The sequence below is a fragment of the Lates calcarifer genome, linkage group LG1 (assembly GCF_001640805.2).
Source record: "Lates calcarifer isolate ASB-BC8 linkage group LG1, TLL_Latcal_v3, whole genome shotgun sequence".
NCBI lineage: Eukaryota > Metazoa > Chordata > Actinopteri > Centropomidae > Lates > Lates calcarifer.
In genome coordinates, this window is record NC_066833.1 from 8,821,834 (window position 1) to 8,848,891 (window position 27,058).

The window sequence follows — 27,058 nt, forward strand, 5'->3', positions numbered from 1 at the left end:
TTTTCCTCTCTGTACTCACAGGTACAAGTTTTAACAGTTTCTTCTCTCTTGTTAACAGGGCCATGCTGGACCACTTGGTCAAAAAGGTGAAACTGGAGCTGTTGGATCAAAGGTGAATGTTGATTGGATGACTGCTTGTTGGTTAAATGATTTCTTTGACTTGCCTTGCTACAAGGCCTGTAAATTACCTTATCTTACTATAAGTAAATAAATACCTTTCCTCTGGTTTTCTAGGGTGCTACAGGACCTCCTGGTTCAATGGGAGCACCTGGACCCATGGTAAGTTATATTCTACTGCTTTTTTCCCTAATGTTTCAAGAAGTCTGACACCCATAAGTTGCCTGGGACAGCCCATACTGATTATATTATTCTGATATGAACGTATGTGGACTACAGTAAACAGACACTGATTTTGCTTTGTCGGTTCTTATCTTGAACGAGACAAGGCTGTATCCAGAATGGTTTAAATACTTCTTCCTCTGAACTTCCTCACGTTTAACACATGCAGTGAATGGAGGACAGATGTAATTTATCACTGTCTGTGTGGAACAGGGTCCTGCTGGGATGCCAGGGGAGAGAGGACGCCCTGGACCAGGCGGTATAGCAGTAAGGATGATATCACTACGCAACACTAACATCTGCTACCAACTTTTTCTCGTCCAGCATTTGGACATTTGGAATTAATGTGTACCTGTTTGTAACTAATAAGGTTTATTTTAAGTATCATCTGTTTGTAAAACTGGGTCCTTACAAAGTGACTGTCTAACTGTGCTTTATGAATCAAAGTGAACACTTTTTGTCTTTTAGGGTAAACGTGGGTCACCTGGTAATATTGGAAAACCTGGTCCAATGGTAAGTCAGTGTTCACACTGTTGTGGATTTACTTCATACTTCAGTAACCAACATAGCATTAGTGACCAGTTTAGTTTACACACACACATAGAAGTGGATCTAAGAGTGAAAGTATTTTGTAAATAATTTTTTCTTGAATCATTGATGAGGACGGTCATGCAACCTCTGACATTTTCGATTTATCTTTAAAGTCTTATTTTCAATGCTCTCTGTTGATCAGGGTCCCCTGGGTCTCAATGGCCCACCTGGATATCCAGGAACCCCTGGAATGAAAGTAAGTACAGTAAAACCACTCAACCACTCTTCCATCACCTACAGTATATTCTCCTGTTCATGCTAATGGCTCTTTAAATGACTTTATTCACTGTTATTGTTATTACCATTCACTGTTTTATCATATTTAAAGACTATAGTCTGACACTAAATCTAAAGCCAAACATGTCAGTGTCACATTTCTGTCTGTTAATTGTACCTGGCGACTGTTTTCCTAAGGGACAACCTGGCCCCACAGGAGTTCGGGGTCCTGAGGGCCCACAGGGACAGAGAGGAGAGACTGGTCATCAGGGTAGAGCTGGACCAGTTGGCATCAGGGTAAATTTCTTTCCTTCTTTCTTTACTTACACTCACAGAGGAGTTTTGTTTTTGTTTTGTTTTAATGGAGAAACTTTTCTGATCTGTGATTGTGTTCAAAGGGACCCATGGGAACAGATGGTGGCCCAGGTGCCAAAGGACCAGTGGTACGTACACTCTTATTTAATTAAAACAACTTGTTTATGTGTGATATGACTGCACTGGGGTCACATGTAACATGGCTGACTATTCACAGGGTAATGTTGGTCCACAAGGTCCAGGTGGCCATCCTGGACCCCCTGGCCCACCAGGACCTCAGGGAAGCACTGGTCAACCTGGTATCAAGGGACAACTGGTAAATTGACTTTTAAGTTTTATTAAATTATTTCTGGAATATTTTAAAATCCTTACTAATGTCTGGATGTTTGTGCCACAGGGAGATGTTGGTGTACCAGGATTTAAAGGAGAGGCTGGGCCCAAAGGAGAATCTGTAAGCTCCACATGTGTCCGCAGAGACAGCTAGGTTTTAACTCTGCTCTATGAGAAAAACACTAAAATCTGTACATGTAGACTAGACTTGCCTCTTGGTTTCAAGCATATTCTGGCTTGTGTGTTGACTTCATAGGGTCCGCCAGGCTCTCAGGGAGTGATTGGACCTCAGGGTGAGGAAGGAAAGCGAGGACCACGTGGAGACCCAGGGTCTGTCGGCCCTCCTGGTCCTGTTGGTGAGAGAGTGAGTCAGCATCCTGCCTCCTACTGTAATATTCATCAGTCATAGAGCTGCACTTTGAGGACAGGGGTCATCACAGTAATAAATTCAATCCAGAAAAGCAATCACTCTGTGGGAAAGAAAAAAAAAATCAAGGGCACTGTGAATCATTTTAGCAAATTAGTTTGTGACACTGGAAATGCTCCTATTTATGCAGGGAATATATAGATTCTTGGATAATGTCAAACTGTTGCCTCAAGAAGGTCCTGAGTTTGAATCCCAGGCAGCTGTAGCCTCTCCTTGTGTCTATGGAGTTTCCTCCGGGTGCTCTAGTTTCCTGCCACAGTCCAAAAAACTCGGTGAACTACAGAATAAATTGCCCATAGACAAGTGACTGCCCCCACAGTGACCCTGCACAGAATCCGGTGATAAATGACAGACATTTGCTGGTATGGATTTTCTAGACACATCTAGATGCAACCTTTTCAGGTTAGGGAACTTTCCTTTTACAGGAATGTGATCTTTACTTCATTGGTACAGTTCTCCTCTGCGTGAGTATAATTATGGTATAGAACTGAACTTGTTGATGTGTTTCATAGGGAGCTCCTGGTAACAGAGGATTCCCTGGTGCTGATGGGCTGCCAGGACCTAAGGTACATTTATGGTTTCTAGAAACTGGTCTACAGCATTATGTAGTATAACAAATGATCAAATAGTAACAGCAAACTGAATTAATCATCTTTATTTTTTCTTTCCTTCTAAAGGGTGCTCAAGGAGATCGTGGCATATCTGGACCACCAGGGCCCAAAGGTTCTCTAGGAGACCCTGGGCGTACAGGAGAACCTGGTCTACCAGGTGCAAGGGTAACACTGAAGAGCTTGACATTTTACTTCTCAGCTAAAGTATCTTAATTCATCCATCCATCATCCATTCATTTTTGATCTCTTTTCCAAAGGGTCTTACTGGTACCCCTGGAGTCCAGGGGGCAGAGGGCAAGCCAGGACCGCTGGTAGGTCACAGTGCTCAATCACAGATTCATTGTTGTGGACGTAGAATGTGTTGTAATTATAATCACTCTTAGTTAGCTTTAAGGGTGTGATAGATTATCAGTGCTGGGTTGAGTCAAAGCATGGTTTGCTTCTGTCGAAGGGCGCCCCTGGTGAGGACGGTCGTCCAGGCCCCGCAGGGTCCATCGGTAACAGAGGCCCCGCAGGAACCATGGGAGTACCTGGCCCCAAGGGCTTCAGTGTAAGGCTGCAGAGTCACTGAAGACGTTGCATTTCAAAGTCAGTCTGATCCGTCTGTTTCTCTTCAGTTCTTCTTGTCTCTAAACCTGTTTTACTTTCAAAGGGTGACCCAGGAAAGACAGGTGAGCAAGGATCTGCAGGAGTGCCAGGTCAAAGAGTGAGTACTATTTATCAATGAAAAACTGTGTGGTGCACTTTGTTTTGCTGATGCAAGTCTGTCTTTGGGAGATGTGGAATGAGCAGGTTTTTAATTGTCACTTTGTTTTCAGGGTCCTCCTGGAAAAGATGGAGAAGTTGGCCCTGCTGGTCCCCCTGGCCCACCTGTGAGTGTCTGCTTTCTCTTTTGTTTCTGTTAATTACATTTTTATTCTACAGATCACTGAGACATTATCATCCCTTCTCGCAGGGTGTTGCAGGAGACAGAGGAGAGCAAGGACCTCCAGGTGTGAATGGATTCCAGGTACGTATTGACTGGTAGTAAAATGTGAGAAAAGCAGTTCATGAATGCATTCTCTGTAAAATGTCTTAGACCTCAGTGTGTGCTGCAGAAGTGCTGTGATGGTCATCTTTAACATCTTTTGTGGTCTCAGGGTTTGCCAGGAAATCAAGGCCCCCCTGGAGAACCTGGAAAACCAGGTGATCAAGTAAGTGTGACAAAAGCTTCAAATCCTGCTTTGATCAATCACATCAATATAATGTTGTTAAATCGTTTGAAAAGTTATTGATGGAGCTTGATGGTGATGAGGACTGTTGGTTATTTTCAGGGTATTCCTGGAGAGCTTGGCGCTGTGGGTCAGATTGGACCAAGGGTAGGTGGATTTCCCCATGAAATACATTCATTTCAGTTACTCTGAGGTCGATAGTGACACTGACTATCTGAGACTGAAACTGGTGATTTTCTTTTCTCCAGGGTGAGCGTGGAATTCCAGGGGAGAGAGGAGAACTGGGCCCAACTGGTCTACAGGGACCTAAAGGAATCCCCGGTGCTCCTGGTCCAGATGGGCCGAAGGTACGATTACAGTTGCACAACCTATGTAAGCAGCAGCAGATACTACATTTTAAACAAAGGACTAACCCTGGTGTTTGTCATTGAAGGGTAGCCCCGGTCCCCCTGGTGCACTAGGTGATGCGGGTCCTCCAGGTCTTCAGGGAATGCCAGGAGAGAGGGGCATCTCTGGTCCTCCTGGGCCTAAAGGTGACAGAGTAAGTTTGTCACCATCTTCTTTTTATATTGTTGCTCATGATATACCATGTGTTTCATGTCACACATGAAAAATAACGAGTGTGTGCTCTGATCTGTGCTAACACTGAATAAAGGAGCCTTACACTTTTTTCCCTGTCTGTATAGGGAGCAATTGGTGAGAAAGGATCTGAAGGAACACCTGGAAATGATGGTGCAAGAGTAAGCAAAACATCTTTCATTTAAGGTCACAACACATTCAGTCTCAGCTCAGCTGTGGATAAAGAAGCTCAGTTTACATTTGTAGGACTAAAGCAAATCTACAACTGATGATGCATCAGTGCAGAGCTGGAGACTTGTCGCAGCTTGTTTAAAGAAATGAGGCCACTGACGTGACTGCACAAGTTACTGATAGCAGTAATGAGCTGATTTCCTTTCTGTCAACAGGGGGCCCCAGGTCCTGTCGGCCCACTAGGACCTGCTGGACCCAGTGGTGAGAAGGTACAGTTTTTCTTTTCTTTCTTACATGTGTTAAAAAGCTGCTTTTCACATCACAAAAATTCAAAGTTATGACTGCAGGACACGAAGATGTTTTGAAGAAAGTGTCAGCTCCCAGAATGCCCCACTGTGCTGTTAATCCTTCTGCTGCTTCTCTTGGCTGTATTTGATCACATCCTCCAGCTTGTGACTTTGGCTTGCATTACTTTTACAAATATAAAAAACACTGGTTTTATGGGGCAGCACAGGCTCAATAAATGACTGTAGAATTATTCTCAGTAAACATGTTATATCGCTGCAGGGAGAACCTGGACCCAAAGGACCAGCTGGACCTCCTGGATCCAGAGGAGTGCCTGTGAGTAGACCTGGCCAGTGTTTTCAACTTAACTACATTTTATCGATTTTACCCTTGTTTATTGTGCTGCAGTATATTAAGTTAAGTAAGTTATTACATAGTGCTTTGACTTATAAATACATCTTCTAACACAGGGTGCAAGAGGTGACCCTGGCCCAATCGGTGCTGTTGGATTTGCTGGACCCCCTGTAAGTAGTTGAAAACACTCCCCTCATCTTTATCTCCTAAAACTATTTATTTTTCTATTTAATGCACTGTTATATATATATTATATATATATATGTTTACCAATCTTACCTAAACATTACAGGGTCCTGATGGTCAACCTGGAGTCAAGGGAGAGCCTGGAGAGCCAGGTCAGAAAGGAGATGCTGGATCACCAGGACCTCAAGGCTTGGCTGGGGCTCATGGACCTCCTGTAAGTTTACCTGAAAAATTCTCTCAATAAAAAATGACTTAAACAGCAGTTGTTCTGTCACATTTTCATCAGCAGTTTCTGTTGGACTTTTATTTGGTCCATTTTTTAGGTCTTGGTACATTAACTGTAACTGTGTCGTCTGGTGACTTTATGTCAGAGACGTTAGCTTTTGTGTGCTGCAAACAGACTCCTGATAAATACTTTTCTGATTAAGTGTTGTTGTTTTTCAGGGGCCAATTGGAGTTGCTGGACTGAAAGGAGGAAGAGGAACACAGGGCGCACCGGTAAGATCATTTCATAATGACAGAGCTGTTATTCCAATGAAACAGGAAGAGTATCACTCCTGCCTATTCACTTCATCTTATGCAGATTTCAGTGTTTGTCAAACAGCAGATGTCACCTGTAAATCAGTTTGTGAACACCTTGTGTCATTTTCCTGTTTCCAGGGTCCTACTGGTTTCCCTGGATCTGCAGGAAGAGTCGGACCACCAGGCCCAACTGTAAGTTTAGTTCTTACTGGAAATGAAAACACATTCAGGGCTACAGTGACGACATATATTTGCAATATGACTGCATGCTCCATGATTGTAACCCTTCCTACCAGGGTCCAGTTGGAGAGCCCGGACCTCTTGGACTTCCAGGGAAAGAGGGACCCCCTGGTCTTCGTGGAGACCATGGACCCCCCGGAAGACAGGGAGAGCGAGGTCCACCAGGTCCGCCCGGCAGCCCAGGAGACAAAGGGGACTCTGGAGAAGATGGGCCCACGGTAAACTCATGCTCTTGTTATGACAAGCTGCCAGTTTGATGCACACTGAGGACCACATGTTAAAATTTCTAAATTACGATAGTATGGTCAGTGTGGTGGTATTACTGCCAACCAGAATCTCAAAGCCAGAACATGTATTGATTCTGTCCACATTGAATCTAAATGTTCTGTGTGCCGTGATCTTGGCTTTAGGGTCCTGATGGTCCTCCAGGCCCAGCTGGAACTACAGGACAGAGAGGCATTGTGGGTCTTCCTGGTCAGAGAGGAGAGCGTGGGATGCCAGGCCTTCCAGGACCAGCGGTCTGTATCACTGACGTCCTCATGTCATTTACTGGACGTGGTTTTAGTTCAATGCTTCTACAACTTAGAGTTAATACTGATGTGTCTGTTGATTAGTGTGTGTGGTGTACCTCTTTCTTTTTCTTAGGGTCCACCAGGAAAACAGGGATCCCCGGGACCATCTGGAGATAAAGGCCCCCCAGGTCCAGTGGGTGTTCCTGGCGCCAATGGACCTCGTGGTGATCCTGGTCCTGATGTAAGCACAAGTTTTAAAAATGGTTTCAGTTACATTACCCATGTGTTTCTCAGATGTTGCCATAACGTGTTTTGGTGTGCTCCTCAGGGCCCTGCAGGATCTGACGGTCCACCAGGCAAGGATGGCGTTCTTGGACAAAGAGTAAGAGACAAAAAAGAATTCAAATGTGAGGTTTGTGTTGATGTGTGTATATGTTTTCCATATTTCAAGTGACTGACAGGGGTTACCTTCTCTAGGGAGACAGAGGAGATCCTGGTCCAGAGGGCTTGGTCGGTCCACAGGGACTTCCAGGCACTCCAGGTCCTGTTGGTGCACCAGGTGATGCTGGAAAGAGAGGAGATGCTGTAAGTGGACTGTGTGTTAGTTTGTATCTCTGTCCGTCAGCAGGATGCAAAAGATTAAGAACAGAGCAGCAAAAACAACAAAAACAGAGATCAGTCTGAAGGTGGACTGGATTTCACCCCTCAGGGCATGTTAGAACATAAATGGACTTAATATGAAGTGATGGGAATGATGTGCTTGGGTATAATTAGGAGTTGGAGTTTTTCAGTGTTGGCAGAGGTCTGTGCTCCCTGATGGCTGTATAATTATTTGACTCATTTGCAGGGCTCACGAGGACCTGTCGGTCCGCCTGGCTCAGCTGGAAAGAGAGGATTAGTGGTGAGTATCTGATATCCAATATTAGCCCAGAACCAGAATGAGGACGCCCCCCTTTCAAAGCAAATATGAAATGTGTTCAATTTGTCCTAATTCAGGGACCCCAAGGACCACGAGGAGATAAGGGTGACCTGGGTGATCACGGAGAGAGAGGACAGAAGGGACATCGAGGTTTCACTGGTTTGCAGGGTCTTCCTGGACCTCCAGTAAGTCAGAGTGATGCTCAGTAATGAGAACATGTCATCTCACATCTGATTCATCTCAGATGTGAATCTTTCCTGACACACCCAGAGCAACATACTCTAGTTACACTGTTTCTCCATGATGCTCAGATTCACTTTGCCAGCCGTGCTCTAAAATGCAAATTCAGAACAACAGTGATGAAAAAGTTGAGTGATGAAAATGCATGCATTTCACTTTTGATGGTTTTCTGGTTCTTCTATATTTTTTCACACAACTTTAATGCAGAGCATCAACACAAGTGCAAAGTCTTCTGCTATGACTGTTCTCAGTCCTGTTCCTAATAAGACAAATCTGTTTCTGCTGTGTGAGAACACATTGAGGTGGAAAATAAAATAAAAACACTCCCTAATGACAGTGAAGGGACAATACTAGATAGTCACCTCTCCGCTGTACAGAGCTGTGTGAATGTAAGACAAGAAAATCTGTGGGAGAACACCAGAAGTCCAACACTGTAACAGTATCACACTGGAAAATGCTACAAATCAGGAGAGACCCAAATCCAGACTGGACTATAACTGGTTGTTCCCTTATCTTTCTCTAACATTGAAAATTCCTGACAAAGAAAAACAATCATTCATTATGAGTTTAAGGCTAAAAAACTAAAAACTGCAATATGCATTTTCTCTCTTGCAAACTAGAATGCAGTTCTAAAAATACACCTGAACACAGAAAACAAATATGCTACACATTCTATAATGTAGAATTAAAAACAGATGTATATCAGATTTATAGAGGGAAGTCTTGTGGTTCAGATGTGAGTTTCCTGCTTGAGTTCATCAAGCACTGGTGCAGTAAAGATACTAATGAATATTTATTGCCTTTAGGGTACAACAGGTGAGCAGGGAGCTCCAGGAATTGTTGGACCAGGTGGCGCAAGGGTATGATAATATTATTCTATATAAGTTTCATGCTTACATTCATTTTGGAATTAAACTCTAAGCTAACGACTTTTAACTGGAATGTGATTCAGGGGCCTCCTGGACCTATTGGGCCTCCTGGAAAGGAAGGATACATTGGACAGCCAGGACCCATGGGACCTCCTGGAACCCGTGGAATCAGTGGAGAAATTGGGCCAGAGGTACCATCTCATTACACAGTACAGAGAGAAAGTTCTAACTGTATGTTATGTTGTCTGTTGAATTCATGAAAGATTGCAGCAAACTTAGTTAAAAACAAAAGAGAAAAATTGTTTGAGTCAGTAACAGCTTTAAAGAAAAGCCTAAGACTAAACATCTTTTAAACAGATGCAAGGACGAGGGGAATGGTTTACGAGTCTTATTATTATCTGAACGAGAGTCAAACACCCAACTACTCCTAAATCCACAGGGTCCTCCAGGAGAGCCCGGTCCCCCAGGTCCTCCAGGTCCACCAGGGCCTCCCATTGCTGCTGTAGAAGACCTCTTTGGCCCTCACGATTACGACTCTGGCCCTCCTCCTCCTCCTGAGTTCAGTGAGGACGAGGCCCTGCCCAACAGCAACTCCTCCACCATCGTGCCTGTCGACCCTGGCGTCCAGGCCACACTGAAGGCCCTCAGCAGCCAGATCGACAGCATGAAGAGCCCAGACGGCAGCAAGAAGCATCCTGCAAGGACCTGTGATGACCTGAAGAGATGCTACCCCATGAAGAAGAGTGGTGAGTGTCAGAGAGAGGAATGAGTGTTTTGGGAGACTTTACTCTTCCAAGTAATTCTTACCATGATAGATGTAGAATAAATCAACACTTTAGCTGAAAGGTTCTGCTACATGTTCAAAAATCCAAAGAGTTGTATCACTGTTTTTTTTATGTAGGTGAGTTCTGGGTGGATCCAAACCAAGGCAGCGCTGAGGACGCCATCAAAGTGCACTGCAACATGGACACCGGAGAGACCTGCATCGCCGCCAACCCATCCAGCATACCTCGTAAAGTGTGGTGGAGCTCTTCCAGGAACAAACCCGTGTGGTTCGGAGCTGACATCAACAGTGGAACACATGTGAGCACCTCCATTTTGACGATGGGAGAGAGAGGGGGGAGCAGGGCTGTGAACGGCAAACACACAAAAAGTTGTTAAAGCCTTTAGAGAAAAAGAGTCCTGTAAAGACTGAGACTGAAGTGAGAACGACGTGCTCAGACATGATGCAGAACAACTTAATTTTAGGGAGAGAAATAATGAAAAACTCATGTATTTGAAATAGTGCATCCTGGCTTGCTGGTGGACTTTTCAAGGCTCTTTACTGATTGCCGTTTTTGTTTCTCCAGTTTGCTTATGGCAACAAAGATCAGCCAGCCAACTCCATCACAGTGCAGATGACCTTCATCCGCCTTCTGTCCAAAGAGGCTTCCCAGACCATCACCTACCACTGCAAGAACTCCGTGGGCTATAAGGATGAGAAGACCGGCAACTTTAAGAAAGCTGTGATCCTCAAAGGCGCCAACGACCTGGAGCTTAAAGCAGAGGGAAACAACCGCTTCAGATACACAGTGGTGGAGGACTCCTGCTCAGTAAGTTCACATGTTTTAGTTGAGACTTTGCTCTTTTTACATATTCATTCATTCAAGCTCGCTGTTTTGGCTTCAAACCCTCCTGTTTAGGTTTAGTCTGTTCTCACCTGTGCTGTTCACAGACAGACAGCAGCTAACTCTCTTTTAGCAGCAAAAATGATAAGCAGATAACAGTAAACAGTACAAGTTAGCGATTAACTAATGAACATTGTGGAGCATTTAGAGAGTAGAAAACGGCTGCAGCTGATGAGTTAAGTTGAAAAAACTGACGCAAGCAGGTGGTAATGTTAGCTAGGTTGGGTAGCTAACGTTGGTACCGCTAGTAAAAGCGGGTACCTCTGATATACATTATGGCTTTAGTAGGCTGTTTCTTGGTATGAGTCCACGTATTCATGTTTTGGTTATCAGTCCATTTCTGTACTGCCCAAAAAAATTGCGAAAATAGCTAACTAAGGCTGTCTCTTTTGCCAGGCAAAGATAGCTAGCTAATGCTAGCTTTAGTCGCCTTAGCTGGGCAGCACAGAAAAGTACAGTAAACCGAAACACGAAGACGTGGGCTCATAGCAGGAAACACCCCATTAAATCCATAGCAAATATCAGGGGTGGCCGTTTTAACCGGTGGGTGGTAACTAGGTTAGCTAGTTAACATCAGCACCTACTAACTTCAAACTTCAACTCACTTTTGTAACTTATCAACAACAGCCATTTCCTCTTCTCTTTCATTACAAGGAAAGCAACACAATGACAGTGAATCTTTTTTTGGACTCAGATCTATTTAAACAACACAGAACATAGAACTGCTGCATCCTGGAAATAGGAGAACCACGACAAAGTTGGACCCGGAAACGGCTGTGACCTCAGACTTAAAAGTGGATCTCATGTGACACCAGCCAGTCTGATCTTAGTGCCGGTCCCAATAACAGATAAATGGGAGGGTTGCGTCAGGGAGGGCATCCAGCATGGAAAACCTGTGCCAAGTCAAATATGCAGCTTGGCAACAAGTATTTTTTGGCAGAGAAAGAAGGACTCAGTTACTGGGCAAAGAAACTATTCTGTAAAGTCAGTGCCCAGTCATAAAAATGCTGTTTCTTGATATGTATAAAAGCTACAAAACTACTAAGATACTGACTGAATTTCCATTTGTTTGTCTCCCTTTCACAGAAAGCAAATGGCAACTGGGGCAAGACAGTGTTTGAGTACAGGACACAGAAAACAGCAAGACTTCCTATTGTGGATATTGCCCCTGTGGACATTGGTGGCCCTAATCAAGAGTTCGGCATCGATATCGGGCCCGTGTGCTTCTTGTAAGACCGTCAGCGATCGGTCGGGGATGCGTCGGGGACAATCCTGAGACTATTGAACTGACAGCTGACACGATCAGCCACGTTGTACATACGAGTACTGAGAACTATTCTGGCCCTGTGGCAAGATATTTATTGTGCCTTTCGACCCAGTTCAAGACATCGAAGATTTGTAAGTTAGATGAATGTTTGGAATTTACATAAAAAATTGGTAAAAATCAGAATCATTCCTCTGTCTTCTTGTGTATGTTTGACTTTAAGCTTCAAGCATTTCGAGGCTCACTATGGTCCAGTCTGGTCCATAGGTCTTACCTTTTAATTTTATTTCACAAAACAACACCGCCAAAGATTTATGAGTATAAAAGCTTTAAACTGTTAATTATAACTGCTGTTTATAGGCCCAGAAAAATCCCACTGAAAACCCCACTACTAATTTTTACAGATTTGTCTGTTCTTTTTTTATTTTAAATGTCTGAATATAAAACAACATTGTGGTGCTATTGAGGAACCAATACAGCTGATGATGCGTTCACCAGCTCAGGTATTTTCTTATGACAGTTTTGATGAACCAATGTCTGTATCCAGTTATTTTAAACTCTGTACCAATCACGTAGAACATTAAAGACACATTAAGACTGTCGATTCCTCAGTGTTAGCTACCTCGTCACCGAAACTGAGAAAACGATGACACTACATGTAAATCTTTTCTTTTTCACAGGTGCTGTTTTGTAAGTAGTGTGATGATCTTTGTGCACTTCTCCCAGGCTTCGCGGTACAGGGCAGGGTTTGGGGTTGCCAATAAAGATCTTTCTGTCAACGATGGAGAGATGAATGAGGTGTCGTGTGAGTGGTGTGTGGTGATTTGTGACATTTTTTTTCTTTTCCCTCAACTTTAATATCGAACAGTAACAGGTAGCACAGAATATCCTATTTTTATGCATGTCAGTTCCCCCTTTGCAGTATCCTGGACTTATATGCTCTTGAAATCTTTTTTTTTTATAATCAGTTTTATAGAATAAGGTGGCTGTGAGTGCCTGTTTGCTTTGTATTTCTTGCTATGCAACAAATTAAACAAAATGCTTGTTAATCCCCCCAAGCTCCTGTCATATTAATTCAGGTATAGTTAGGTCCGTTAAGTTTGTTATTTTGCACACAGACTCATTTTTAGACATATTTTTGTAGTTTTAAAAAACAAATGTACTTGACATAGTTACACAGTTGTTTCTAATGTAAGCTGTTTGTTTAAAATTTTTATGAATGTGCCTTCAAGTAATTCCATTGTGACCACTTGGTTCATATTTGAGCATATTTATTATAGATTTGTAAAAGTTTGCAAGGCCTGACTGCCTGCGAACACCCGGGAGGCAGAGAGGAGGAGGAGGAGGAGGAGGAGGAGGAGGGAGCTTTCCACACTGGAAGCAGATGCGTTTCATCTTTTGAAAATAAATATTGAAAATATTTCTCTCTGCCTGTTCTTGTTTGAGGAGAGTTCATTTGGTCCTTTGAAAAACTTGATTTCAGCCTCAAGAGGGAGAGTGTGGAATCTTGAGGCTAAAACAGAAAATCTGTGATGAATGTCGGGAGACATGAAGCCAGACTGCAGGATTAATACAGCTGTAGCTGAAGAAGTGGGACAATGGCAGAGTGAACTGTCACTGAAACTGAATAGGCGCAGTCACGCTTTGTGCTGATATTTCCTTGTTTACCACTGCAGTGTAGTGTGTTAGCATGTTAGCATGCTGCAGGTATCTGGTCATAAACCAAAGTATTGGTTTGTACTAAACTTTCTGACGATCAATTCGATAGTTTTTGAGATATTTTAGTCTTTTTGCCATCTCTTAGAGATTTACAATCAAACACATTAACTACTGAACAGCTAAAGAAAGTCAGAAGAATAATATGAGGATCAATGTGCAGCATTTTTTGCAGTATTTTCTTTAATAACTGTAACAGCAAAGTCAATGCAACCAAAAGTAAAAGAATGGGAATAGTACTGCATGTATGGACAGAGTCTGTCCAAAAAAGTGCCTTCTGGTGCAAGAGAAGAGGAGACTAAGATGACGACAAAGTCATAATACGACAGGTAAATACTGAAATGTCAACTCAAATGACTTTACATGTTAAAAAACAAACAACAACAAATCCATCTGGATTAATGAACTACTTAATGTGTGACTTGATGCTGAGTAAAATAAGCTACAGTATGTGATGTTATGGGCGAGCTGAAAGTCTGTGTTAATGATACAGGTTCCATTTATTTATCTTGCCAGCTTGTGTTGGCGTACAAACAGGAATGTGTCAACAATACAGAATTCAAATGGTGCATACACACAAACTGTCTCATATGAAAATTCTGACACAGAGTGTACCATTAAACATATTCCACTATTTACATCTCTCATTTCCTGTGCAAGCAAAGGTACTCAAAACTACTCCTTCCATACTATTATTATTTTTTTCTTACAAAAATAGTTCTTTTCTATAATGGATCTGTGTTTACCTTGAAATATCGAAAAACCAATCTAAATGCAAATGCATATAAACCTCAAGATGAAAACTGTGACATCTTGACTCGACTGTGGAGTGGATTTTGGCACTTCTTCATACAAACGAGATAAAAGTACGCGACGAGGAACATCTTCTTGGCATCAGCAGCGGCTGTCGAGCGGGTCCAGAGAGAAGACGGTGCCCTCTAAGGTTAGTCCCATTTTGAACCCCTCCTGGAAGACAAGTCAGTCAACAGCTGTGACACACGGACGTGATCTCTGAGAGGAACACAGGGTCTGAGGGATGTTTAGATTAGAGCCAATGGCAAGAAAAGGCTGTAAACCTCTGAGGTTAAGAAAGAATGAAATGATCAACAAGACAGAGATTACAGCACGGCCGCTCCGTCATGCTCCGTCATGCTCCGTCATGCTCTATACACAAGATCATAAGCCCAAACACAAACAACAAGGCATGCATCTCCACGGAGGAGGCACCAGTGAAACTCACAGTCAGATTTCATTTAGCTGACTGCACAAGATAAATGCAGCCAAACTGGACTGGTAATTGTTTTAATGTGCTCTTTCATAATGCATTATTTGATACGGGTCACAACTGCAAAAGCGTATTTTTATTACCATAATGAAAAGCTTACTGATGTATGATGCACCTCTGTGTGTTTGCTCACATTAGTCTGTTGTTGTCCATAAAAGAGACAAAAGAAGCTCATTAGCTGCAGAGCAACAGAGCTGAGACAATAAGACACAAGCTGCTGATTAATGACATGGCCACAGATGCACCGTGAACATTCAAGTTTCTTTCAGTGTGAGAACATGCAGCAACATTCAAAGCATGCACGACAAACAGAGTCAGAGCACAGGCAGAGAGCAAAGAGTACAAACCATCTCTGCCGCTACAAGTAGAAAGAAGAGGAAGAGATGAGTTTGAAGACGTTCAAGTTTGCACTAAAGAGAAGAAAAATGTGTATCAGAGCAACACTGCCTCCTACTGGCCACACACGGCTAAGAGTCAGCAGATGTTCTGCTGCAGCTGATGCTGAGCTGAAGTCAGGATTCTCTGATCAGACTTTAAACAGACAGAGAAAGACATCAGCTGTGTCTGTAACAATCTGACCACACTCTGAAACTCACTTTGGAGGCTGATGAAATAAAAACTGACAGGACTTCACCGTCCTCAACTATTTACAGTGGTGGGAAATTCATACATGTAAAACCTCAGGCATTAATTTAGTGAAATCAGCTCATCTCTGCTTAAACGTTTCATTTTTAACCTCCAGACTATTTTAAAGCTTCTTGTCTTGTGGCTGAGCGATGAGCTGAGTGAACGTGTGGCTCAGTGTTTACATGTGAAGGTGGTAAAGAGAGAAAACTCTGCAGAGACGCCTCAGTTTTGTGTTTTGGAGAACGCAGCCATGATGAAAACTGGCTGTGTTTTTATGGTGATGGTGATGAAAACACTTCAGTCTCCTACACTCCTGATTCCAGTGTAACCCTGCAGCTTAACTTCACACTCTGTTTGACCAGCATCACCTCTCTGACCGTCACATTAATCATGACATCTTAATGTCTTTGCTCATGTGAAGGAACTGTTGATTTAACTCGAGTCCTTTACAACAGCTCTGCGCCCTCAGACGGGCCCGCCCCAGAGTTTGAGAACCACCAGCGATGATATGTGAAGCCTCGAATGAAAATGATCCAGAGCAGCTTGCTGCTAAATGCTGTTATTGTTTCCTCCTTCCAGACAGCAGAGAGCTACTGTTATTTCTAATGAGCACATTCTTCTTTTTATGATGACACTGTTCATTTACTGCTCCGTCACAGCACAGCTGGGACATGAAGACATTTTCACTGAAAGCTGAAAACACCTTTTTATTAATGCAGTTATTTATGAATGTTGAACTGGTTTCAGGTCCCTAATAAATCTAACTCAGTCATGTTCGTGTCATTGTGCTTTTTAAAGAGAATCTAAACAGGAACACAGGATGGGATCATCTCTCATGTCTGCTGGTGTTTTGGCTTCATGCACCACAGTCTGACAAAGCTCATCTGTTTTAACATGAATAATATTAAGAAAAAGGGCACTGCTCGCTTTCAGTTCACAACAGGCCAATTAAGACCAAACAGTCCACGACTGATTCAGCAGCGGAGCCGACCGCTGTTAGAAAACTGAATGGAGTTCAGTGCTCATGAAGCACGAAGCCTTTGTTCGTATAAACAGAGAAAATGTTTTCATCTTCAAAGTGCTGATGCTGATAATAAGGAGCCATGGGGTCTCAGAGTTTAACCAGCCTCCCTGCAGTTCCTCCAAAACCAAACACACAGTGTGGAGGAATCAGACGCTCACCTGCATCTCATCCAGCTTCGACTGAATATCAGGAGGGAAGTCAGCTGCCCCGCAGGTGAACGGATCAAATGGCTCAGCACCAAACAAGTCTTTCCCTACAAACACAGGCAGCAGATAAACACTGTGCACACTGGAGAGGAGAAACATCAACACACACTGATTTAACATTTCTGTGTATCCTGCTGCAGATACAGTGTTTAAACACAAAACAAGCTGCAATCCTTCAGTTCTGAAAAAAGTCCAGGGGACTAATTAAAACATGGAAATCTACAGATCAGAGAAAACGTGGTGAAAGTTATCACTGACTTATATCTGGTGGCAATGTGGTCGGCGGTGGTGGTGGGCAGCCGTTACTGGCCAGCGTGGGCACCAGCGGTGTCACAGGGGAGAAGGGAACCATGTCGAAAATGTCTGTGGACTGTGGTTTCATGGAGATGCTGCCTGCCTGTGTAGAGAGTCGTGGAAACGGTTAAGGCAAGGTCAGGCTTTTCGCTTAGCTTCCACAAACTACACAGCTATTTTTGCACAAAAGCAAGAGGAGCAGCAGAAAAAAGCAAAAAAGGAGGCGAAAGCAGGAGGAAGTAAGGCTCCAGGACGGAGGCAGAGCAGAGAGAAAGAAAGCATAGGGTGTTTACACGAGGCCGGGGGATGCTGCATCCCTCGGTCGGCTTAGGAGGAAGGAGAGCAGGTTTGGCAGGCGGAGGAGTTAGTAGCCCGGTGGACAGGTTGGACTCCGGTGAGCTCATAGGAGTGAGTGTGACAGAGGAGATTTCCAGACAGGACAGCGACTTGATGCTGTGACACCAGAAGAGAGAGGAGGGCCTCTGCAGCATGTACGCTTCGTTAGCTGCGTTTATGTGCAGCGGCTGAGAAAAAAAAAGATGGCAGACAGAGAATGAGCAGACAGGATTATTCAGTGCTGTACAGTAGGAGAGGTGTGGGTAATTGCCTTCGCAGGAGGCTGTCACAAGTACTGGCATGTGCCCCAATGAGATGGTGAATGTATCACATTCCTCATCAGACCAATCAGGTGTGTAATTGCTTTGCTTCAGACGCAGCTTAGACCCCCACAGACAGGTTTGGTCATTCCAAACCTGAGTCTGCGGCTGAGCCTTTAATCATAGGAGCAGTATCAGCAAACTCAGCTGTCCTTAAAAACACTCACAAAACTTGTGCGATTACATTTTGTCAACTTCTATAATTAAATGTGGTGCTGGTTGTGTACTTTTGGCTGATGGGGAACATTTGTGTCCCAAATGAACTGACAGTCAGATTAGATTAGTGTGTTAGCAGACACTGCAGTTAAAACTGTGAAACTCTTCAAACAAGCAGTTTTACTGCTGCAGCCTCACTTGGTCTGACCCGGAGCTTTCAGGGTCTAATGTTAGCTAACAGATGTAGCCAGTTAGCCTGTATTCTGACAGTATCAGAGAGGCTGCTGTTCAGAGGACGTGACCTTGGCTTGCTTTAATATTTAGGATCTAAACTGAAGGATTGTGCCTTTGTCCTTACTGGTGGCACATGAGCGATCATCAGCTGTTCTTCAAGATCTTGGAGCTGTTTCTTTAACTCAGAGTTTTCTGTTTCCAGTTCTTGAATCTGTAAATAAACAAGAGCAGTTGAGCGATGTTAGTCACCACGTTAAAGTTATTCAAAGACCAAATGTGTTCAAACCTCAGCTGAGATCTTACTCATTTTTCTTAATAATTCAAATTAACCACATGTGGGAAAAACATGGCTGCCATTAGACTATTCTGTTAAATCAATATTGTAATATTGGAAATTGTAAACTGTGGATAGAACAGAAGGAAATGTCTGCTTCTGATTAAATTGAATTAAATACAGAAAAAAACAATGTAATTCTTCACACTGATGGAAAAAGTGCTGAAATATTAAAGACAGAGACGATGTAAACAGTCTGACAGAAGAAACATTTATACAAACTTTAAACATCTAATTCGACTAAACAATCCCAACTTCAGAACCACTTCTTTCAACTTCACTAAACTTCCATGATAACAGAGTAAACCTTATCTGCTGTGGAAAACAGCTGAAAGCTCTGGAAAAGCTGGGAAGTGAACCTTGAGTGGGACTGTTTTGTCAAAGAACTATTTCCAAAGTCAACACAACACAAACAGTCTTTCTAAAGACCATTTTAGAAATGACAGAGAGACAGTCCCTGTCACGCCGGTGTTTAGCTTCCACATCAATCTTTTCATCAAGTTCATACAAAAGTCTTAATAAATCAACATTTAAACAAACCCAGTGGGATGGCTCCACGTTTTCAGCAGGGTGCACAATAATTCAATTAAAGAGTGAGTCTGTAACAACAGACTCTGATCATTAATATTCATTACTGACACACAGCTTAATTGTCCACACTGGATGATTTAAAACAATCAATAGAAGCAAGCGTTGCATTAATTAATAAAAAATATCAATGTGTCAGCATGGTGGTGCAAGTTTTCAAAGTCAATTAAAGTCTGTGTGAGAGTAAACAAACTGAACCAACTGGAGGTGAGACGTACTCTTTTCTGAAGGCTTCCGATCTGTTTCCTGGTTTCCACGTCTTTGCCTCCAGACTCGAGGAACTTCTTGTAGGCCAAGTCAAAGGCCTGACCGATAGTTAGAGTTATCTCCTCTGCCTGCAGCGTGAAAGGAACAAAGACTGGTTTGTGATATTTAACTAAATGTCACTCCAGCTTATTTACACTTCAACTGACTGATGATGGTTAATTACGAATCATCTAAATACCAGTTTGGAGAAAGACGACGATCAAAAACACACCATCAGAATATGAAACATCTGTAGGATTTCTACACCTGTCAGGTGTGTTTCAAAGAAAGGACAAGGAAACAGAACACTTACACACTTTTCACTGTCAAACACGTAGCAGAGGTGTTTGTTGGACTCGGAGTCTTTGCAGATAAAAGTAAATATCCTTTTATCAGTTTTGTCATCTGCACAGAAGGATATCCTGTGTAACTGACAGTTATGCTGCACATCCTGGAAAACAAAGGCAGTGGTCAGTGTCATCAGTGTAACTTCAGGTCTCATGTATCAGTGCACCAGCCAAGCAATAAAACTCAAACCTTTGGACTCACTTTCGTCTTGGGGTCGAGTATTTTCACACCATAAATGGAGATCTGCAGTTCCACTTTGGGAATCTTCTGTCCCTCTGACTTCTTGATATGCCTCTGAAACTGTTTATTTACAGAAATTACAAACAGGAAAAACTGATAAGTCCTTGTCAAAAAGTACAAACCTATGGAGGCTCCTTTAAAGCTGCTTAATTATTTTTCTGCCACTAGGGGGCAGCAGAACACACTGAAACCACAACAACATCACCTCAAACTGTTGCTGTGATCCAACATGCTAGCAATCAGCTGCTTATTTGCACATGGAGCAGACAGAGAGAAGCATTAGCATTGATCTGAGGACATGTTTCTGGCCACCTGGTGAATGTAACACTGAGATTCACTCTCCTTTTAGCTCTGAATATGTTGCTACCAACTCCTGAGAAAAACATCTGTCTCTTTAGCTGCAAAGTGCTCCACTATGTTCACTAGCTAGTTGCTAACTCTGTGTGTTGCTTGATGCACAGCTGGGAATAATGGCTAATGAGAGCAGTGAGACTAAACCAGTCAAGTCGAAGACCATAAAACCAAAAACAATGAACAAAACAACAACTCAGACATTTTGGGAGTAAATAAAAATCAATGGCAGCATGTTATCATTTGTTTAGGTGAATTTAATCATTAAGGTGAAATGTTTTATAGGAGACACAAGAGGAAATCCATTCAGTGGGTCACTCTTTCAAGCACTGCCAAAAAACAATTTAAGTCTTTCACAGTTTTGTTGCCAAGTGGCATAAATACCAACGGGACTTGGCAGTGAGTTTAGGTCAATAACCAATGAAAACGTCTGGTCAAAGCGTTAGCTGTCAGCTGAGGAGACACTGTATCACTGCATGTAAGGGAACTTACAGGAAGCTGTTAATACCCTATAACTATTTCTACTTTTAATGTATGTGGAGATAAATCTGTATAAAGTACCCACAGCTTTTAAAATCAGGAGATTAAAGCTGCAGCTCAAACCTTTAAGCTTGTAACGAAGGACAAAGTGTGTGTTTGTATGTAGGTGCAGTATTTTTACAATCTGTACTACAACACTTGATATATACAACTGATATATAACTACAGTATTTGACCTAAACCATGGACACATGCTTTCCAAGGCTGTCTCTCAATTCCTCTTCTTGCAACACATTTTTTCCTCCACATGATCTTTGGAAATATAATTAAGCCTGCCCTGATTGTCAGTGTATCTGGGAGAGTAACCGTGGAGCCTTGGTCTCCAAACAGGCTTTCAAGATCAAATGTAATCTAACAATAGAGGTATGGGTTTGGGAAAACAAGCCTCCCCCTACAAATGGCCTCACAGATTCAACTCTTGGCAGGAGAATACAGAAGGGAGGCCAGCAGGCAGCGAGCACAGCCACATTACCAAGAAGCTGTGAGAAAGGAGAGATGCCTGGTTTGTACCGGTTCCCATGCGTAAAGGCTAGCACTGCTAGTTTAGCTACATTTTACTAATCCTGAGTGCTGTGTATCCTGAAAGCAGCTCAGGTCACCAGTCATTCACTGTTTAATGAAACTGTGTCCTGATTACATCAGATATAAGGCTGTTGGTCAGCACAGCTCAGAATGACCCACTGAGCTTTTTCTTGGCCATTTGCCTGCTGTGTGGTCACTAAGACTACAGGTCGTAACTGAAGAAAACCAACACTGACTATTGGTCGTACAAAGGGACATGAAGCCCAGTCTCTGCTGGAGAACAGAGATGTGACACTGTTCACATTATGTACAGCCACTGTTAGCATATGATTAGTGTAGCTTTAACTAATAGATTAATAAACAGATATTTCTAGAGCACGTTTCTGTGTTTACATGACTGGTATTAACAGTTTAACACAGTTTTAAGGGATTTTATTAATATGTAAAATGTATGCTGCAGCACCTGATCAGATCATTTAGTTGGTATGAGGAACCAGCAGTGGAGAGTTCTGACAGTGTGTATTAAAGGACCTGATGGATCAGGATCAGGTCTGATAGCAGATAAATGTCTGTTTTATTGAATGTACTTCTGCCCAGGGAAGGCTGAAGTGTTGTGCTTATCCAGCAGTTACAGGCGTCCAGACTTGGGAGCTGAAAAACTCCAAGGGCACCTTGCTGGTATAAGCAATAAAGGAGGGGAGGCATTTGTCACTCATTCCCACCCCCCCTCTGCTCTGAGTCTCCCATCCAACCCAGTCACTCAGAAACACTCTGCTGTCCTTTAGGCTACAGTTTATTCTGAGGACTGACTTTACCTTCAGCTTTCTGACTGCATCCTTCACAACCTCTGTGCCTTTTGGGGCTTCAACCTCTGTGTTTCCAAGGAACTAGAGAGAAAACAAAAGGTTGTGCATTTATGATATGACAGTGATACAGCAAAGGTATACAGTTTACTGTACATGAGCGAGTGTTCAGAGCATTAAAAAGAAACACAAGAAAGGAGAGGTAAGCTGTGGAAGAGTCTGGAATAGCAGAGCATATTCCTATCTGCACTAAGAACTCCTCTACATTATCATACCAATCACCAGTGACATTTTGAATCAGTTTCTTCTGGTGTTTCTTATTAGTTAAATGAATGTATCAAATTATTCATGTTCACATCCTTCAGCGACATGAAATTTCATTTAGTAAGGTGCATATGTAAAATGTATTCATGTATTCATGTACATCACCCACACATCACAGACAGACACCGGTGCAGCACTTCTGCCGTTCTCCAACAGATGGAGCCATTAACCTTTGTGCCTGAACATGGTGCTCTCCATCTGGCAGGAGCAGCAGTAATTGTTCCAGTCACACACACTGCCTCGGTGCCTCCTGAGCTTAATGTGCGGGTGCCTGTTCCAATATCAGACTTCATAAACACCGGCGTCAGCCCCTTAAAGGTTGGGAAAAACAAAATAACAATGTCTCCCACTGGAACAGGGGCAAACAGCGCAGACAGACACGGATTATCTTGTGAAGCTTTCCATGACTTGGCTTTGCTAACGCCCATATGACTTTGGAATTTGCCTTGCAGACTATTGCCCTTCTGCTGCAGGTGGAATGATGCTAAAGTCTGTCAGTGGTTTGTTTTGTCTTGCACTTGCCTGTTGGCTCTGTTAAAGAAACCTTCTGTTACCCACACCAACATTTAATGAATTGAGTAATCAGTTATTATTTTGTGTTCGTGACACTTTGCTGATGCCTGACAGCTAAGAAATTAGGAGAGTTCTCAAATTATGCAACCAATTAAACCTGTTACATCTGTTTGAAGCATTAGTCTTTGTAATTCAGCGTCAACACGGAACCTTCAACTCCTGTCCACTTTTCTAAATGCAATGAGACAGGAGAAGTAAGAACCAAAATGGCACTTATTAACAGAAGCACAGAACAGAACAGGCTTAATACAAAAGTGTCAGTGCTGTGAACCTGTATGACAAATGTACTCTACACACTTAAGGACATGTCTGAGAGCTCTGCTGACAGATGCCCAGAATAGAATGGAGAAGCAGTTGTTCCTGACCACTGGGTTCTGGGCTACGACTGGGGAGGTTTCACGAGGCAGACCGAGCTCCGAGGCTCATCCATCAACCGGCGCGTGCAGCTGAGAAACGAAGCGACCCTGCCCCTCATTCCCCACGGTGAGGATTCTTCAGCTGTGCACTCTCAGACAAAATATGCAGAGAGACTCAGATTTCAGCCGTGTGGCAGGTCTGAAAAGTTCGTTGAGATAAACAGTGAAGAGCTGAAAACCACCTCACTGTCTATGCACAGCTCCTGGTCCAACGGCTTCTCTGATTATTTTCTGACAAACTTACAGAACTGAAGTGGATTCGACTGAAGTGATACGATTGTTGATGTCTGATCTCAGCAGCTCAGATATTAACCTCTCAACAATTTCTTTCCTCCTGTGGTCCAGAAGTCAGTAACACTTGTTGACTACAGAGGTCGACAGAAACCCACTGAAGCTGTGCCCGAAAAGCGCCGAATGGCAGCTGTGTATAAGACGTGTCAGAACAAAGGCAGAGCACTGAAACAGATGGGCTATAGAGGTAGACGACAGTCGCTGCTGTCACCACAAGAGAATATAAATCTAATTAAATTCAAAACAGGATTATGCCACCTGGACTGACGCGCTGTGTTTGGTGCTGATGAGGGTTCAGAACAAACATGAAACTGCAGATCTGTCAGGCCTTGGTGTGGAACATGGGCACGCAGAGGCGAAGGGTGTTGGAGGCATCAATTAATGGCCCTTTGTGTTTGGAAAACTGATCAGTGATGATGTGATTAATCAATAATCAAAATGAATTGCACTAATGTCAACTGAATGAAACACCTTCACCTTCAACCCCTGTTGGACAACCATGACCTGGATCTTCTCAGAGACCAGATGCCAATAACTCGTCTGTCAATCGACTTAACGATAAATCATCTAATTACTGTCCTTCTATTATCAACACAGCATCAGTGAAACACAGTCGTGCACCTGGGTATCCGTTCATTTCAAGCAGGGCTGCAGTCAGGACCTGAAATACTGAGGTAACACTGAACCACAAACCCCAACACTCCCAAAACTCTTAACTGATAAATTGACTGATTCATATCTAATAATATTCAGCTAGTATTCCAATAACATTTTCATTTCCATTGTAACAAGTTGTGATTAAAACAAAGCAGTTCTGTCATGGAAATGTCTCTCGAAATAAACAGCTTAAATGAACTCAAATAACCGTGTCTCTAGTTTCTCTGTTATTACTGTAGAACAAAATTACACTGTTCTCTCCAGGAAACCTTCATGTAAATTACTGAGAAAGAACAGACTTGTACAATATCATATTATGAGCTGAAAAACATGTTTGGTTCACCTTCAGAAAATTAATCAACAGTTGTTTTGCTATTTGATTAGCCACTTCAGTCATGTCTTTATCAGAAACACCAAGCCTGTTTTTCTCAGTAGCAGATGATAGTAGATTGATCTGAAGACAGTACGTTGGCACTGTTCACTGAATTTTACAGACCAAACAATTAATTGACTATTCAAGAAATGATGATTATATGAATAAAACTTTGACCAAAACGCACTGAATCCTTTACTTCTTTCTTTTTTTTGTTGGTTTAGAAGTATTAAAGTTAATAAAAAGTCTTAAAATACTGAAATTAACTTCGCAATTCACTAATCAGACTTCATCTAGTTTTAGTTCTGGGAAACAGTTGAGATCAAATGTAGTTTGGTAGTGCCATCGCATCAAAACAGATGAAGAAAATGGACAGTCTTTGTATTCTGAGGCAAAAAGAAGACTCCTTCTCTACTCTAACTCACTAAGAGATTGTACAGTGAATTGCTTAACTGAGCCTTTTTTCAACTATTCTGAAGTGGTTAAAAACTGGAGAACAGGCTGAGCACTTTCTCAGCACTTTTGCTGTCTCATTCCCCCCAATTCCTTCAGCGATGAGTGGTGACTCAGATCTCAGCAAATTTAGACAGACAGGCAGCTCATCAGTGAACAATATGGAAACTGACAATATGCTTTGATTTTAGAGATGTGCCCTCTCTTTGCTGAGCACAGTAAGGGAGCTTCAGCAGTTTAGGGTGGATGTGGTAGTTTTGGAGTTCCACCTCAGGTCCATCATGACGTTTCTGTACCACAGGATGGAGGCTGACAGCAGTCGGAGGAGAGGAGCGGAGCTCTTTGTTGAAATCAAGAGGAAAAGCAGCCTGACAGGGAAGTGCTCCCACAGTGAAACCCTCCTCCTTCAAGATGTGTTTGTTGGATATTTTGAAACAAGTGTTTTGAAACAGACCATGTTCCCAGGCAAGACCGAGCGTCCCATTTCATTTCAACTTATTCTTGCGTCAGGATCTGGAGTTTTGGCTGATTTTGACAGAAGCATGAGTCACGTTACATAAACACCCCCCCCCTCCACTGACACTCATTAAAAATAAACAAATCAAAGTGCGACTAAAACACAAAGGATCGTCCTTCATCACAGCACAGAGGGAAAAAAACAGCTGCTGAAGATAAATGAGGAAAAATCCACTTAGTGACAGTTGATACTGAAGGTGTGCTGGTGGAAGAGTTTATTTCCTTTCCATTAAAAATCCACATTATCACTGCAGCGCATGTCAATTTTAAAGACATGAAATGGGTTAAAGCTGATGATCTGTGCTGGTGGCTTCATCATGCACCAAACTTTAAGCAGCTTCGACCGGACGCTGCCGCACACACACTGCGAGCTGCTGTCCTCAATGAAAGTCCTGGTCGTCTCAGGAGAGTTGCATCATGGACTCAAAAGTGTCTGTTTGACAGGTCTGACTAAAGACAGCACAGATTCAGGAAGGTGGAAGATTCAGTTTCACTTCTGTATTTTATTCTCGCTCTCTTCCTGTCTCGATAAAAGCCTCCAACCATTGTTTAGCATCCGAAGGCCCTCGGCTCTTTTGTGTTTAATTACAATACAGTGAGGATGCTCAGTACAACAAGACACAACGGTGACAGTGACACATACCTTGGCATTGTAGGCTATGTAATGTTTGGCCAGTGCATCCGGGGTGTGCATCCAAGATTTATCTGAAATGATACAAAAACACCTCATTTAGTCTGAGTCTGTGATCTCAGTCAGTGTGGTACAATCAGCTGCACAACGTCAGTAGTTTCATATCACACAAGTGAACGAGTGAGGAAGAATATTACACAACAAAGCGTCACAGAAGGAGGAGGAGTAAATATATTCATAAAGTAGGAAGTAAAATGTTCAGACAGTCACACACATTCACACCTGAAAGATGCCAATTACAGATCTGTTGGGCACCAAGCAGCTCGACTGGAACAGCTGGGGGTTAAACATCCTGTTCAGGAACATACCAGTGGTGGCAATTAGGAAAGAGCAAATGTGGATTCCACTCTCTCACCCTGACTTATCCTGCGGGACAGATATCTGAACCTGTGACCTCCTGGAAAGGAGCCCATCTCTCTAAAGCTGCTCAACACCAAGCAGCTTTTTTTTCTTTACAAGCAGAACAATGCGTTCAAAGTAAATGGAAAAACATGGGTGCAAACAGATGCAACTGTTCTCTACCTGGGACACATTCAAGTGAAGATGCATCCTTGCAAGTCGAGAGCGTTTCAACATTAGAGAAATGAGCGCTCACAACCGAGGCTCCGTGACCCCACTTCAGAACGCAACAAAGACGAGATGAGAAAGCTTCGGGTTGGGGAAACTGACAGAACTGGAGTTTACATTATCACACAAACATACACACACTTCACTGGCTGACATCTGTACAGTCTGCAGTTTGAAGG

The 27,058-nt window shown here is 42.8% G+C and overlaps 2 protein-coding genes across 7 annotated transcripts in view; one reads left to right on the forward strand and one right to left on the reverse strand.

Annotated features, from left to right (window-relative positions):
• col5a2a (collagen, type V, alpha 2a) overlaps nt 1-12,906 on the forward strand; it is a 34,125-nt gene extending 21,219 nt beyond the window's left edge. The window contains exons 14-54 of one of the 2 annotated variants that reach the window (XM_018683186.2): nt 59-112; nt 235-279; nt 553-606; nt 808-852; nt 1,073-1,126; nt 1,345-1,443; nt 1,545-1,589; nt 1,679-1,777; nt 1,859-1,912; nt 2,048-2,155; nt 2,731-2,784; nt 2,896-2,994; nt 3,087-3,140; nt 3,281-3,379; nt 3,482-3,535; nt 3,648-3,701; nt 3,785-3,838; nt 3,969-4,022; nt 4,143-4,187; nt 4,289-4,387; nt 4,474-4,581; nt 4,727-4,780; nt 5,006-5,059; nt 5,358-5,411; nt 5,546-5,599; nt 5,722-5,829; nt 6,060-6,113; nt 6,276-6,329; nt 6,434-6,595; nt 6,788-6,895; nt 7,023-7,130; nt 7,218-7,271; nt 7,367-7,474; nt 7,737-7,790; nt 7,886-7,993; nt 8,855-8,908; nt 9,001-9,108; nt 9,357-9,663; nt 9,819-10,000; nt 10,267-10,509; nt 11,671-12,906. In XM_018683186.2, coding sequence (XP_018538702.1) covers nt 59-112; nt 235-279; nt 553-606; nt 808-852; nt 1,073-1,126; nt 1,345-1,443; nt 1,545-1,589; nt 1,679-1,777; nt 1,859-1,912; nt 2,048-2,155; nt 2,731-2,784; nt 2,896-2,994; nt 3,087-3,140; nt 3,281-3,379; nt 3,482-3,535; nt 3,648-3,701; nt 3,785-3,838; nt 3,969-4,022; nt 4,143-4,187; nt 4,289-4,387; nt 4,474-4,581; nt 4,727-4,780; nt 5,006-5,059; nt 5,358-5,411; nt 5,546-5,599; nt 5,722-5,829; nt 6,060-6,113; nt 6,276-6,329; nt 6,434-6,595; nt 6,788-6,895; nt 7,023-7,130; nt 7,218-7,271; nt 7,367-7,474; nt 7,737-7,790; nt 7,886-7,993; nt 8,855-8,908; nt 9,001-9,108; nt 9,357-9,663; nt 9,819-10,000; nt 10,267-10,509; nt 11,671-11,817 — 3,606 coding nt within the window. In that variant the 3' untranslated portion in view covers nt 11,818-12,906. The remainder of the gene's footprint in view (nt 1-58; nt 113-234; nt 280-552; nt 607-807; nt 853-1,072; nt 1,127-1,344; nt 1,444-1,544; nt 1,590-1,678; nt 1,778-1,858; nt 1,913-2,047; nt 2,156-2,730; nt 2,785-2,895; nt 2,995-3,086; nt 3,141-3,280; nt 3,380-3,481; nt 3,536-3,647; nt 3,702-3,784; nt 3,839-3,968; nt 4,023-4,142; nt 4,188-4,288; nt 4,388-4,473; nt 4,582-4,726; nt 4,781-5,005; nt 5,060-5,357; nt 5,412-5,545; nt 5,600-5,721; nt 5,830-6,059; nt 6,114-6,275; nt 6,330-6,433; nt 6,596-6,787; nt 6,896-7,022; nt 7,131-7,217; nt 7,272-7,366; nt 7,475-7,736; nt 7,791-7,885; nt 7,994-8,854; nt 8,909-9,000; nt 9,109-9,356; nt 9,664-9,818; nt 10,001-10,266; nt 10,510-11,670) is intronic. The other variant, XM_051069919.1, reaches the window with a different exon arrangement.
• An 816-nt stretch (nt 12,907-13,722) lies between these two features.
• gulp1a (GULP PTB domain containing engulfment adaptor 1a) overlaps nt 13,723-27,058 on the reverse strand; it is a 35,327-nt gene continuing 21,991 nt past the window's right edge. For 4 of the 5 annotated variants that reach the window (XM_018683187.2, XM_018683191.2, XM_018683190.2 and 1 more), the window contains exons 3-12: nt 26,265-26,326; nt 22,031-22,102; nt 19,764-19,862; nt 19,528-19,665; nt 19,187-19,303; nt 18,171-18,257; nt 17,294-17,524; nt 16,965-17,103; nt 16,659-16,753; nt 13,723-14,530 (exon numbers count right to left, since the gene is read on the reverse strand). In XM_018683187.2, the coding sequence (XP_018538703.1) occupies nt 14,459-14,530; nt 16,659-16,753; nt 16,965-17,103; nt 17,294-17,524; nt 18,171-18,257; nt 19,187-19,303; nt 19,528-19,665; nt 19,764-19,862; nt 22,031-22,102; nt 26,265-26,326 (1,112 nt within the window). In that variant the 3' untranslated portion in view covers nt 13,723-14,458. The remainder of the gene's footprint in view (nt 14,531-16,658; nt 16,754-16,964; nt 17,104-17,293; nt 17,525-18,170; nt 18,258-19,186; nt 19,304-19,527; nt 19,666-19,763; nt 19,863-22,030; nt 22,103-26,264; nt 26,327-27,058) is intronic. The other variant, XM_018683196.2, reaches the window with a different exon arrangement.